Source organism: Amia ocellicauda, chromosome 6 (genome assembly GCF_036373705.1).
Source record: "Amia ocellicauda isolate fAmiCal2 chromosome 6, fAmiCal2.hap1, whole genome shotgun sequence".
In the NCBI taxonomy this organism is placed as follows: Eukaryota; Metazoa; Chordata; class Actinopteri; order Amiiformes; family Amiidae; genus Amia; species Amia ocellicauda.
The window spans coordinates 19,499,707-19,515,605 of NC_089855.1; the positions used below are offsets into that span (position 1 = coordinate 19,499,707).

At 34.6% G+C, this 15,899-nt stretch overlaps 1 protein-coding gene across 1 annotated transcript; it reads right to left on the reverse strand.

Moving 5' to 3' along the window:
- Positions 1 to 845: 845 nt before the first annotated feature.
- mab21l3 (mab-21-like 3) lies at positions 846 to 14,059 on the reverse strand. Its single transcript, XM_066706551.1, has 7 exons — positions 13,772 to 14,059; positions 12,086 to 12,226; positions 11,546 to 11,617; positions 10,731 to 11,022; positions 6,123 to 6,304; positions 3,698 to 3,892; positions 846 to 3,064 (listed from the first exon to the last, which is right to left on the reverse strand). The coding sequence occupies exons 1-7, from the start codon at positions 13,817 to 13,819 to the stop codon at positions 2,831 to 2,833; spliced, it is 1,164 nt and encodes a 387-aa protein (XP_066562648.1). The 5' UTR covers positions 13,820 to 14,059; the 3' UTR covers positions 846 to 2,830.
- Positions 14,060 to 15,899: the final 1,840 nt, after the last annotated feature.

Sequence of the window (15,899 nt, forward strand, 5' to 3'; positions counted from 1 at the left end):
GGTTAAAATGGAAATTAAAGGGTCCATAACTATGCTTCCCAGGGCCATTTTACATTTTTTATGAAATCCAAATCCAAAACCAAAACAAAGCAAACAAACAAACAAACAGGAAAAGCAATTGTAGGTTCAGTCCTTCACATGCTCTTGACATGGAAAAACACTGTGTTATCCCATCTCCAGCATTACTCAGACTGGACCACTCCTTGACTGACCACCCAGTGCCACTCTGGCCTGTCCAAGACTCGCATTTCCAAGGTGTTGATGTTGATGTCAGAATTGGTCGTATTAGTCTCAGGGGTGTCGTTGCACCTTTTTAATTGACCTCCATGGGTGAGTTGATTAATACTAAATTGGAAAAAGAGGATCAGTTCTGGGAGTTGGTGATCAGGCATCTAATGGACATGCTCAGCCCAGTGGAGTTGGTGGCAGATACTCACCAAAAATGGTTGGTCAATCACCACCAGATTTTAGGCTGGATGCTATGCTGATTATGGTGTTCCTTAACCTTGATTCATATGTGGAAAACAACCATTGATCCCATCCCCACATATCAAACTCAAATCTCCCTTGATTAGAGGTTAAGCAGAAGAAGAACAACAAAACGCTTAATATTGACAGAATACCCACTGAAATCATCAAGCATGCCAGGGGAGAGTTCACCCATCAAGCTAATATATTGTACTAATCTCTAATTCATTCTGATTGCCTAATTTTTTAATTTAAATTAGAACAATATAGAAGATGCTATATGCAGCACTATTTTCTTCATCCCAACAGATAAATGTGCAAAATTAATACATGAGTAAATGAAAAAGCAGCTCCTCATAGTTGTTAACATTGTTTTTATTTTTAGAAGAATTAAGCCAGGAATTTACAAATGTTTCAACAGTATACTCTAAAACACTTAAAGCAAGCACACACTTTAAAGATCGATTTATTGAATGATTTACTGATCTATTTTTGCTTGTTTGTTAAGTAAAATTCCCAATGTTAATGACAGCTATTCCCAGTAAAAGTTCAAATTTTGGCACTTTGCCTGTTATTTGTGTGAATATGCATTAAATATTAATTTGTGTCTATGTCTAGTATGTCTATCATACTAGAATGTAATGTTCAAGCATTTATGCCATTCATTACGATTGTCAATTAAATTTAATTGTTCCTGTGCAGGAATTGAAAGTGGACCATTGATAGTGACTATTAACAGAGATCTGAACAGCTCCTTCATTGCTAAATTTAGGGCAATACACAAGATAAATTAATGTCTTCTGCCTGAAACCCCAGTGTCTGGCATGGGGAGTAGAGTACTGTGAGCTGCAGGTCCCTGAGAAATCTCTGTGTTGCTAAGCAACCTCAGTCAAGACACTGCTTACAGATTATATCCAACCATTTCTGTTTAAACTAAAGATTGATTGAACATTAAATAATCGTATTGAGGAATATAATAAGGACATGAAGAACATGCCCCCTAGGTAAAATAATGTAATTTATGTATTTTATAATTAAAAAGCAAACTCACAGTGTTTTGTGAATGCTGGAATTCCAATAAAACAAATGCATCTACATTTAAATTATATCTGCATACTCAATTTAGCCTACAAGAGTCATTTTTCAAATTAACATAAACTAAAATCAACATTTTCATACTAAAATATACATTCAAAAACAGCAAGCATTTTAGAAAATGGTATTGCATTCAAATAGAAATACCAAGAAAACAGTAATATGAATATAAGGACTATTCACCTAATGGCAAAATCAAAAAACACTTAGAACAATGTTCTCTAAACAACCAAAATGTAACAGTAAGATCATTTGTACTTGTATCTGTATCACTAATTTAAACTTAGCTTGGTTACATTTTCATATATATTATTGTAACATACAAACCTTTACTTTTTACACATATGGCATTCATTAGCTTTTTAACCTGAATTAGTCTGTATTCTGAACTGTGATACTGCCAACAAGAGAGACCTGGCACTAAAACAATATTGTATTACATCAACATGTTACCTGCCCCATTTAAGGTAGAAAGTAAGATATTGATGTAATATGTTTTGAGGTATGACATGATCATGGAAAACACACAAGGCAAATAAAATATTAAACAAATACATAATTCCTACGACAGTTACACAATTTAGTGCATTAAATATATTGATTTTCATTGTAGTATTTAATTTAAGCAAAATAAATATGTTTTGGAAATCACTAATGTTAGAGATTCCCTACTATTCAGACAGTGTTTAATTTTGCTTGAACAACACCTTTATATTTGGCCAAAACAAACCTCATGTGTCCGGCACTGTCAAAGGCTCGGACATTCCTAATGAAGGGCCAGGAATTCCAGAAATGGCACGTTTGTAAAGCTTCCATTTAAGTGACAAAGTGAAAGTTGAGTGAAAGTTTCTGCCTCTTTAAATTCACTGAGGGTACAATAATGACTTCTGGTGCCAAAACTAGACATTGATGGCTGATTTCTGCATGAGATAACACAGCTAATGACTATTGGATGCTGCAATTACACTGAGAAATATAAAGTTGGAGGTCTTGAAAGCCACCCAGGGCCACCTATGTGTGCAATACATTCAAAAGAAAGCAACATGTCATGTGCATGTGTGTTTGGTTCCTGAAGCAGTTAAAAAGGTCAATTGGATTTCTTTCTTTTAATGTATTATTCAGGCATTCCCACACTAGAGAGTCCATCTAGAAAAAACTAGCAGTGCATCAGAAATGTATAAAGGATTTTGTCAATGACATTTCCAATTAGACAATTATTGCATCATTTTAAATATTTTCTTATGCCCAGATTCTTGTTGACACCTCGTCAGTGGATGTAGAGTCCAGGATTCTCAAGGAAATCCAATATCTTTTTGCCCATCATATCCAGCTCGTTTGTGTTGGCGTATTTAAGCAGATTGTAGCCCCTTACAAAATAATGTCTCAGGTACCTCTGACTCACACATTTATGAAGCTTCTTCACAAGTCGAAGGAAACTCTGTTTAAAGTTCCACCAGTCTTTGGTGGAAGGATATTTCTCGCAGGACCAAAATAACAGGGTCTGGAACAGAAGACAATAATATAAATATCAGTTTTCTGCACAATGTGATTAATCTCTGCATATTTTCTACAGATTTTGCTTCATATACATGTTTTTTAAATATAATAATTCAGATGAATAGTTTTATACAATTTGAAATGCAAAACTTATGTTTTCCACATAATTCCATACATCCCCCATGTACCGAAGAAGCGAGAGCTTATGTTTCTGGGCACGGATATACAAAGTTAAACTTGAATCGTTATTATGGTTCATTAACTTTCATGGACATGTTTTGTTGGGTTGTTTAAAACGAGGTCAATGCTGAATTTGAAAAAAGTTACATTTTACACACTCAGCTCTTAAAATGTCTCAAAAGGTGTTTCAGGGGTTTAACAATCCCAATAAAGATGTGAAATGCAATGAAAAGGTATGTGATTTGGCTTCACCCACTTGGCTGACAGAACTATAGCTCAGCTCTGGGAATAGACTGTTAGACGCCCCCCCACCCACTTCCCCTCTCCTCTAGTATGAGTGAGCCCAGAAGATGCTGCAGAGGAAAGTATGTAAGGTAGCAGTAATTTGTAATATTTTGTGGGTGGAAGTGAGTGCTAAGTTGGGACTGTCCTCTCCCACATTTTATTTGTGTCCCACCTGCAGATGGTAGGCAGTGATTACAGGTTTACTTCCAGTGCACCAAATGTCCTCTTTCAGTTGCCTCATGATCCGATAGCACTTCCTTCTGCAGCCACCGTCCTCATCAATACTGCTCATCAAGACCTGCTCCGCTCTCGAGAAGGACAGCAGCCAGTGGTAATTCGAAGAGGCCATCAGATTAAATCCAAAAGACTGAAAAAAAATAGTAATTTACCGGACCATTCACTGAATACCCATAGGGAACACCCCCCAGGAATACTATCAATAATGAACAATTAGTGAAAGTAACACCTTTCCATTTGCTACTGACAGGTGGGGTATTTTTCACCTGTAGTGTAAGGGATTAATCAGTCTATCCCACTATCCCATACTACCAGCAATATATTTGAGAAATGCACTTAAATTTCAACTGAACATTTCCTAAAATACAGTGTTTTCCCCACTGTACTAAACTAACTAGCAAAGAATGAATTTGAACCAGTCAAACTGTAAACCTGGGACCTCAAAGTTTAGTATTGCTAATAAATGATTCATAAATTCAATTAAATTATTTATTTTCACATACAAATGTTTTTCTTTCCATCCTCTTAAAAATTAAATTCAGTCCAAATTAAATATATTAACAATCTTCTTCCACTGTTAATGGACTGGACCAGTGGCCATGTGCTTTGTACAACAGTAATGATTATTAGTAATTAATTAATTTGATTATTTGTTAATTAGAATATATTTGCATTGTATCATAACCACCAGTGCATATTGTGGAAAATTATTAATTGGATTTTATTATGAGGGCCTGTATATCTACTAGCAATATAAAAGTATACCTAAAGTTTGGGAGTTTACCACAGTTGTTTACAAAGTAAAGTACTGAAAGCAACTCCTTGCCTACTCAGAGTCCTGACCTCAGTCTCAGAACACCCCTGGGATGAACTGAAGCAGCGGATAAGTAGGAGTCTGCAAAGATCAGCTTTCCTCTGTGTGCTAGAACCTGCCTTGGAGGAGAGAGGAGGAATGGCATAGTGTTCCTTATGCCATCTATCTAAAGTAGGCAAGAATCATTAAGGTTAAAGGTGGACCTAATCTCTCTTTAATGTTTTGTGTAGAGCTGTTTTTTTGGAACTTCTTGGTTGTCCCATTACGTTTGACTATAATTGGTTATATGGAGTGTGAATGTGTGTGCATGTGCAGTGTGTGTGTTTGGGGCATTTTTATTTTTTTATTACAAAATGAATTATTTATGACAAGAATGCTTTGATGGATCGTGCATTCTTCAGGCAAACAGTGACATTTTAACCTCACTGTTTTAATGATAGCTTTTTATATCTAGCAGAAGCAAACTCTTAGAAATACCTAAGAATACACTTCATTAGCTCAATTTGGTATTGATTTCTTGCATAATCACAAAAATATCAGCACCTTGTTTTTTTTATAACCTGCCAGATGTAAGCCATTATTTCTGTAATGTAAAATTAGGTGACATCTAAGGTAGGTAAGTGATAGGGTCAAAAAGCCTGTAACACATGAACACCTACAAGCTAACAGTTTGCCCCAAGCAACCCCAACAGCAATATTTAAATAATTTCTCACCATGCAAATTTATAAAGTACAGTGGCCCGGTTATTCATATTGTGTAATTGAATTACACTAACACCGTTACCTGGCAATACTGAAAACATGTATTTCCAAACTGCCTGTATTTTCCATATTCTTATTACCCTGTAAATGTAAGCTTACATTTCATACAACGACACGGCAATACAATCGTCTAGACATTAAGAGGATTAAGATGTACAGTAATTGGATATGGTAACAGTAAAATTAAACCATTCTAAATCCAGGGATGTTATAAGGAGTAAATTTATGACAGCACTGATGTCAGAAATGTATTAATTAGGTAGAAAATCTAATTATGAGATCACATTACCTAAGAGAGGGCTGGATTGCATAATCTCAAGAGAAATTGGATCTGTTTGTCATAGAACAAAAAAACTAAATACAAATAAAATTGTTTCTACTATACATAGCAAGTTTGTGAGCTGCCAACACAGGCAGCCAAATAAGATAATATTTACAAAACTGGAAGACGTACAGAGAGCAGCAATATGCTCCACACTCAATTGGAATTATTCAATAAACATTCGAGGAACAGCACAAATAAATAAGACCACATATTCCTAATTAAAAGTTTTTTCTTGCCTGTTCCATATAACTTTTTTTTTTTTTTTTTTTTTTTAACTAGTAAGCAAGTTGTGTCAGTTGGTTTCATCATAATTGCTGAAGATGCATTTTTTATCCCCGTGCATGCAGAACTATAGTTTTATTGTTTAAACCGTGTGGAAATCATATTCATTTTCTTTGAATTATTCAAAAAGTCAAAGTGTTTAACATTAATATTGCAGATGGTAATCTTTTACATCACCTTGATGCATCTTGCTTTCTCCTTTGAGGGCCATCGTTTGAGGAATCTAGGCCAGCGAGCCTTTTTCGGCCAGCAGTTTATGAGCTCCACAGTTGGAAAAAGTTCCACCTCTGTCTGCACTTCAGATGTTTCCACGGCAACACGTACCACTGAGCCTACGGACTCTAACACACTGACTTTACCTGCAAGAGGAAAACAAGAGAAGGGAATCATGCATATGCACAGATTGGTTGGGGGAGAGCACAGAATTGTTGACTCTTTTTCTCTCTCCGACACAGGAAAATAAATATATTTCTGTGCCTGAACAGATAACATACTCCTCTTTAAACACTCAGTATTAACACTGCTGAAAAAAGTGAAAAAGGCTTATTCACAAGGAAAAGTGCATAACTGAGCAGGGTGTGTATTTTGTCCAATTAATCATCTTGCATTTTAAATACCTTGTTTTTATTTTGGTTTTTTTAAAGCCATAATTCTTCAACACCCTGGTTTCAAAAGGAGGTCCATACAACGAAGATTACATGTCTACTGTTTCTCATTACATTGTTTCAAGACCAGGGGCATCTGCAAGATTTTAAACTGTCAGTATTGCTGCAAACTCTCAACTCTCAGTATAGTGGAATGTGTAAAACATGAAGAGCTTCACATGTTTGTTTGACTCTATTGGCCAGATGATTCATGGGGTTCAGTGGCTTAAGAGACATCACTTTCCCCATTAATAGGTCCAAGATCTTTAACTGCTATCCAGCCACTGGATACAATTAAAACAGCACAGTTACTTCAATAAATTAACTAAAAGGTTATTTGGCAGAAATCTAAACAATTATTACACAATGAAGCAGCCAGGATCTCTCTCTATATATATTCTGTTTTTAAAAGAGTTCTACATATGGGGGTAGGATGCCACCTGGGGTAACTGAGGACTGATCAACCATTATGAATATATATTTCTACAAGCTCTAATGCTGAACAATTAGTCAATTTAGCACCTTTCAGACAAGCTCAGCTGTAGCTGTAGATCAGTGATCTCCAAAACTGGGCACAGAGAGTCCCAATCCATATTTCATAGGTGCACATGTATTTATTGAACAATTAAATCAAAAACTTGAGCTTGGCTGAAATAAAAAACAAGAACACCCTGCATCTCCGCAGCACTCGTGTAGGTTGGAAACCCTTTTTAAGAAATTATTCCCTCAGTCTGATCTACATATGTCTCTCTCTCACAGTCCTTTTTTTTAAAGCAACAACATGAAAGCTGATGTTCTAATGAGGCGAAAATAGGCCCCACTCTGCATAATATATGATCTTGTCCTACTTTTTTCACAGTCATGTGATGATGCTTGCATTCCAGTTTTCATATTTGATGCTAAGGTACGTGACCTGCTTCTCATATTTGTGTTTTGTGAGTTATCAATGTCAGGATTTTGTAACTCCAGTTTTGGGGTTCTGTATTGTGTTGTTAAAATTGTTATGGAATGTAAACAGATGCTTGGATTATTTAATGGATCAGAGAACATAATTAATTTACAATCTATTCTCCATGGCCCTGAATTTGTATTATCCTCTTTGGTTAATTTAATTAAAACATGTTAGGTATCCCTATGAAATTGAACAGTAGCTTGTCTATCGCATGCAGCATAGTAGTGTTATGACATAGAAATTAAACATTTTCAGTATCCTGTAGTGATTTTTTCAAACACGTGTATTTTTTTCAGTGAACCAGGATGACCCGTGAGAACCTGAAAGGAACCACTGAGGTTAGAGAGAATTACTGCATCTGCAGCAGTCAGGAGCTTTGGACTGCTGGTAATCTTGGCCTAGAGAGTTAATTAGTGGAACTGATAGAAATTGGCAGGCAAAAGCCTTGACACAGTGTGCTGAGCAGTTACACCACCTTCAACTGTAAGGAGTGACACTTACACTGGAACTGTAATGCACCAAAGAGGTTTAATTAGCTCACGCTTGGGTTATATATTCTAATCTATGGAAGCCACTGTAGCTGAAACCATTACTTTAACATATATTTAATAGAAACCAAGTAGGAAAAGGCTCACATGCATTAAGCTCTTATGAAAAAGGAATTAATTAAAATACTTTTTTATCCTACTGTTTTAACTACCAAAAAATCCAATTTTTTTAAGGGGTTGGTAATATTAACATGCAACACAAGTGTTACTGTTCTGCTTTTTATTTCTGGAGTGTTTGTATACTATACACTACTACTATACTATAGTATGCTGGTTGAGGAAAATAGCTATAAAGGTTATGTATATCTAAATTAATAATGATTACATTGTAGCTTACAATATATTACACATATGGCCAGCTAATTATAATTATGACAGCATATAGGGCTGTATACGTCTGCCTAACTAAACTCTACTCTGGCTATCCCCAAGCATCCCTAAATATTCACTTTCCAATCCCACCCAGTTGGGAGCCAACCTTCCTTTTACAACTAAATCAAACCAAAAAGCACCTATGGATTCTTGGTTTTCAATCAAGACTAAAATGTGCTATAGGCATCCCCACTGCCAAATACACACAGTGCTTAACCATATGAGGAATATGCTGACCCCTAGCCCGGTTTCCTCCTAGCCCCAATTGGGGAGAGAGAATGTTAAAGTAGGTATCCATGTTAAGTTCAATGTTAAAATCAGAGGTAAACATGCATAAATTATCTACAGCAGGGTACTCATTGCAAAAATCCCCTAGGGTCCTGAATCATGCAGTAGGGGATTTAAAACAAACAACAAAAACAACACAATAGCTGATTTGATCAAAACATATCTATATCCTTAACCATGTCAATTATATCAGAATCAAGGACATTAAAATAGTATCCTGCATTCATAGCCACGCTTTCTAAAATAAGACGTGAGGCAATGATTTCATAATGAGGTTCTCTTTTTATTGTATATGTGAAAGCATATCGTTTCTGAAATAGTTTTCAGAAACAAAAGCTATATTTTAGTTAATGGTTTATAATCTATTATTACAATCTGTTATTGGTTCCAATTGCTTGACAAACAAATACATATATACATACGTACATAAATCCTGTTGAAGACCAATTGAGAGTACCTCTCACATTGTGGACCTATATCTGCAACCTAATGTGACAGCAACACCTAGTGGAATTTTGATTTATTATTTTTTTACATTACATTTTTAATACAGTCTATACTTAACACATCTCCTCCAGTTAAGTTAAGTGCAGGCATTGGCATATTCTGTTTGTCAAAACTCCCAGCAGAACAATTTCAATTTGAAGATTATTGAACACAATATAAACTGTCAATGAATATAAATGCATGAAGAATCAAGTGAATAATCCCATGACTGATACATTTGCTAAGCTATTACAAATGTTAAAGTGCTATAATCGATAGATGCTATTACACATCACAACACTATTTTTGAATTAGACAGATGTTTCACAATATGAAACCACTAAGGTCTAAAAATTGATTAAGGATTTCAAAAGGTTTTCTCAGTTAAATTAAGTTGGTGATCATGAGGATGTCCTAAATTAAGCCCTCAGAAGTCACAGAAAGCTGCCATTACCTTTTTGGATTCACAAACTACAAAATGTGTTCTTTATATGAGCTAGTGATAAAGTTTTAATACATGTATAATATCACACATTGAAGCCTAGAAGAATCAAGTTAATTTTTTACACACCCCTAATATTACCAGAGTTCAGCCTTGACCATCTGCAGCACTCTTTAAGGAGAGATACATGCGACACTGTAGGGACAAGATGTTCCTATGCTATTCCTGTTATCTTTCACACGGATACAATCACATCTCAAACAGTTGCCTTTGACTTCTGATGAAAACAAAGAAACATTTCCACACGCATGACTCTGACACATTTCAAATGTGACGCCTTAGTACTCCAAAAGATAAAATAAGTACTACATATCTTACCCAGCTAAAATTGTATAAATTGTCCTCCACTAATATGCTGCCCAAAATGTGACTTCAGGGAGGTATAGTAAATTAGTATTTAATTTAATTTAACATATCCAGCTATTGGATTAGCTGCTTATAAGCTCCCATGGTTGCCGGTGCATTTATAACTAAATATGAGCAGACAAATCTGAGCATTTGGTTTTATCTGGGTCTGGGGGTGCAGCCATCTCAGTTAATGATGTGTGGCACAATTCTCTCTGCCCTAACTGAAAAAAGTACACAACCATTTACCAGAAGTAACACAGACTATATATAAACTGTACATGAATAAGACATTTGGGAGTTAAAGGTTAGCATGGTATTTATACTTAAATATTTCAATAGATCAATAGATTGGTGTGTGTCTGTCTATGAACATTAGCACATAAACAGCAGATATTGATTAAACTTGACCTCATAGTCAAAATCATTGAACAAATCTATGATTATGAGTAATTAAGAGAACTACTACAGATTTCATTACAGATACAGTAAAGTAGAAGGGAAAAGTCAATGTCACTGATTTGGTCACATGTCATTTGAGAAGCAAAACTGAACGAACAGAAACTAAACCTGCTCATTTTTACACAAGGCACGTATATCCAAATATCCTATTAACACAAGTACATAAAAAAGAAGATGAGGACTCACTGACGAGGTTACAGCTTTGGATGGCAGCTTCCAGCAGCTCTTTGAAGACATTCACCACCTTGGCTGGCACAATGTCCCCCTCGATGGCCACTCGAGCATCATGCCACTCCTGGGATGGGTTGCTGAAATTCTCAAGCTCCAGCCATTGGTGTAGCTTCTCCGGTTCCCGCACTGGGGACAACAGTTTTGATCCGCTCAGGGTGTAATAACGCCACTGCCTGGCCTTGCGCTCTTTATACCCACACAGACCCCTGATTGGCACAGAGATCAAGAAGAGGGTAGGTGTGAGGACCTAGAAAAAGAGCAGCAAGAAGTTGTAGTTTTCTTTGGTGTTGTTTTTACACAGATGTATCATAACATTTAAACCACAAAATATCTGGCATCTTTAACCCTAGCTTAAAGTGTTTTACACAATAAAATGACAATTATTTTCAATTTACTGATAATTGAAAACCATTCCCTATAACAAGTAAACACAGCCGGTTAGACTTCCAAGTGTCAACTGTTTTCCAATGAGCATTCAATGACACAGAAGCACAATTTATCATTGATGTCTACTTTATTAGCTAATTAGAAATAGATAACTTATTTCATATCAAGAAAAAATAGAGCAGCTTACTTAGAGTGACTCAAAATTGGAACAAAGATATAAAATGTACATTCTTTAGCAATAAAGAAAAAAACAGCATGACTGTATGGCATTGTAGCTGTAAGTGTTTGTGAGTTAAGTCTGAAGGTCTGAAAGAATGTCACAAACATTGATAGGCTATAGACTTGGAAGTAGGATAGGTTAGAATAATGTATTAAAACACTACCTGGATGGCTGGGTTATATGTGCATCTCCCTCGCAGAAGAGCTGTCCATTTTGCCATTAAAGCAGGCTGGTCCTAGTAGAAATAAATAATCAATAATAGTTCAATAGAAACAATAATTCAGTATTTTATCTCAAAATAATGTTGCCAGCATAGTAAACAGTGCAAGGCAACCATCTACTTATAGTAAAGTTATATATATATATATATATATATATATATATAAGAAGGTTTCTATGGTGTAGTGACCAACTTAAGAATTAATGATCACTACTCTTCTGACAGGAATCCCTGGAAATGCACCCAAGGACTACACATACTTTACAGTAGTGACTTGCTGGGATTTTTCTCTTTGGTGTTAAGAGAAAAAAATAAAAATGGGGTTCACTAGCTATACTAGAATTGACATAGTCTGACATAATCTTTGAGTAATACACTTTAAGTAATAGAATGTGATGCGCACATTATTATTAATAATAATAATAATAATAATAATAATAATAATAATAATAATAATAATATTACCCATATCCAATAGCTTACCTTTAAGTTATCACTGTGGATACCGGCGTTAGAGATCGACTGAAATCTTCCATCCTTGTTGCTCACCTCTGTGGTCAGATTCCTCATTATATGTTGTACCTGCTCTACTGTCTTGTAAACCTGTCGGTGTCTGAGGTCCACCTGAGCAAAGTGAAAAACAGTTTTAGAGAGCAGCACACAGCCAATGGGAGCCAGAGGTGTCTGCTAGTTCCATTTTGACTGAGACCTTGATTTGACCACTCACCACTTTTTGAAGGCTTTTTATATATTGTACAAAAATCTGTAGTCTTGTACAGTTTTGAAATAAAACAACCACACAAGCATCAACATTTGGTTCATTCAAAAGTGACAGTTTTTAAATATTCCTAAATTTAAAAGAAAGTAGCATCATTTAAAATGTGCATTGTGTATTTAAAGAATAGAGATCAATAGAATAATAGGTCACTATTAGGAGCATGCCACCACCCCTCTGGGATATCTCATATTCAAATAACTTACTCGAATAAACAGCCATGGGGGTGTGGTCTCTAATCCCAAAAACAGACATTTTACACAGAGTACTGATTGAAACGCATTATCTTGTTTACTTAAAAAGTTATGAACACTCATACAGGATTTTATTATTTTTCTTTGTTGTGCCATTCTTCAGTTAATTTAATGAAATTCAACTTATGAACCATTACAGCATATTTACTGTCCTATAAATCATGTGGACTAGTATTTAATGCTGGTCATTATGTACATCTAGTAAAATAAAAAACAATTGAAGATAAAATGAGGGGAGTAGCAACTGGATGGGTGAATCTGCAACAATGTGCATCTGTAGATCTCTCTTAACGCCCACCATTCTGTCATTTACTGGGACACTGAATTGGAGAAATGGCCAGGTCAATGAGCAGCAGCACACAATATTTAAACTTTACGCTAAGCTAGCCCACGTCAACACTGGGAGTTTGAACATGCCAATTTGAGTAAATTGATCTGACAAAGTGAGGTCATGAGCACCCACATGCATATAATGCAGATGAAGACCAGCATTTACTTTTGGAAAAATATATTTTAAAAACTAAAAAGACACATCAATTGATATTATTGAAAAAGTGAAACCATGAGTATTCAACATGCACATAACTTCAAGGGTAAACCTTTTTCAAAGATTAATATACATATATTAAAATAATAATAATAATAATAATAATAATAATAATAATAATAATAATAATAATAATTGTTTTTATCAAAGGAATAATCAGTGGACAAAAGAAAGAACAGTAAAATACTGTGTTCTGTCATTTAATTAAAACTTTCATTACTCATATTATTCATTGTTTTAGAATCTGTTTCATGCTTTTTTTGGCTTCTAAAACATATATATACATACATATATATATATATATATATATATATATATATATATATATATATATATATATATATATGAGCTTCAGATTGGTGACTGTGAGTTTTAGTCTATGAACAATTATTACATCAGGCGACCAAGCAGTATTTTTGCATCTGATTAATATACTGTATAATTGCAAATAATTGTACTGGATTTATCCAGACAGGAAAACACTAAAATATCAATATTGATATCAAAATAAATACAACTGTTATGTTTCTGACCAGGAATTAAGAAATGAGAGTGAAGTAGTTATCTATGTAAGGAAACTCATAATCATTTACCTCATTTTGCAGAAAGTTGTCCAGGTCTTCATCTGTAAAATCTGTCATTTTTCACCCTGTTTCCTGGTATTCTGCTTTTGCTTCTTTGAATTAATGCTATCCTCTTGTTGAAACCAATACCACCACCCAAACTGCCCCACAAGAACAATTCAACACTATTAATAGGGACAACGTTTAGATCTATATTCTGGTGTTATTAAAGTTCTTTCTTTCTTATTAAATGTTGTAAACATTCATAAACAGCACCATATACTGAACTCTGAAATTGTCTGACACAAACCAAGAGAAAAGCACTTCAGCACTAAGTAATTGATTTTGTTAAGATTGATTTTGGATGTTAATGTTTTCCCATGGTGCTTCAGTCCATCACTCATATATAAAACACAGGATGTGAATAAACCCTCTTTGTGAAATCCTTTGATTAAATGCTAAATGCACTACTTGTCCAGTGTTCTTGTCAATTTGTTTGCTTATATTACCATGTTGCTACTATGTATTCCATAAAATATTATCATCAATAATAATACTACAAATAATGCAAAGCAATTAACAAGCACAGATGTGGATATAACTTTTGCAGTGAAACATCAATCAACTTTTCGACATAGAGCTATATGTTTTACATCAGGTTGCCCATGTCATGTATGACACACATTAAATACAAGAATGAAGTGAAAAATATCTGTGTGCTAAGTATATTCATGGCTATATTAATACTATAATTTTTAAAGTCTGATTCAGGGAAAACAAAATATCTTGTGAAAACACACAGAAGGAAAAAAAGATTTGTTGACCCAGAAAAACCTTTCCTGTTGTATTGACCTAAATGTAGTTCAGACTGCAGCAATCATTTAAAGTGCCCTGTGATGATTTTTGAGAATTTAACTTAATTGAAAACAAAGAGCACTATGCCTATAAAACAACCATTTGATTTTATAGTCAATAAATGTTTACTTTCCTGCTCACAAACACCACTGGGATAATTAATTGATTAGAGTTGGTGTATGGGTAAAAACAAAAGTACACTACTTAGAAGTTCAGTTTCACAATCTATTTATAGTTCTAACAATTGTTACTATATATATATATATATATATATATATATATATATATATATATATATATATAGAGAGAGAGAGAGAGAGAGAGAGAGAGAGAGAGAGAACTCTAAACCTGAAAATAGTGGACTGGTAATGGGTTGGGTTCTTATGACAAGAAAATACATCTGAAAATATCAGGCTTTGTTTCTGGGGTCCTGTTCTTTGGCTTACTTCTTTCTCAGCCTTGGATAGTTACCCATTCACTGTTTCATACATTATGTGGCAATGTTTTAGCATCGAGAATCATCAATATATGATTTGATTGTAAAAACCTGTATTCCACTAACTCTGCAGTAGAATGGGTAAAGGTAACCACTTCAGCTGTCTTTGAATCGATACACCATAACTCTTAGATTAATATGTTATGTATGTGTTTAATAATAACGTAATCCACCATTTAAACTGTAACTGTTAGACATTTAAAACAACAGAATTGGTTTGAGCATGGCAATCAACTTGGGTGAACACAATTACACCATTAAGCTTTCCAAATATTGAGGATCAGAACTTAAATTCTATGCACACATTGTAACTGAACATGTGTACACACACACACACAAAATTAAAAAAATTAAATTAAATTAAAAAAAAGGTAAGAAAATCTAATATTTTTAATAAACATCACATTAACTAAGATTTTTGGGCTAAAGCTTTTTTTTTTAAAGTACTATTTGTTTGCGACAAATAGAGACAACTCATTCATTTCCCAATTGTCACAAATTCCCAATTGTGTCTTATTCCTCAATTAACAAGTCCTTACAAGAATCAAAGATGAGCTATACTAGTTTACATCCAATCATATTTCAACCATACACCATATTTCAAGTCAAGGCTCTCCATTTCATTCTGCACCTTTGGAGCGTGTTGATGTGCTTCCATTTCACAGCACACACAAGAGCTCAGTGAACTGAAGAGCTGGCTTACTTTCCACCGCAAGAAAAACAGGAAACTATCAGCAGCTGAGCTCAGTAATATGATCTGACACATTCAATGTCATCGACTTCTAACTAGAGGATTTGTTTTCCAAA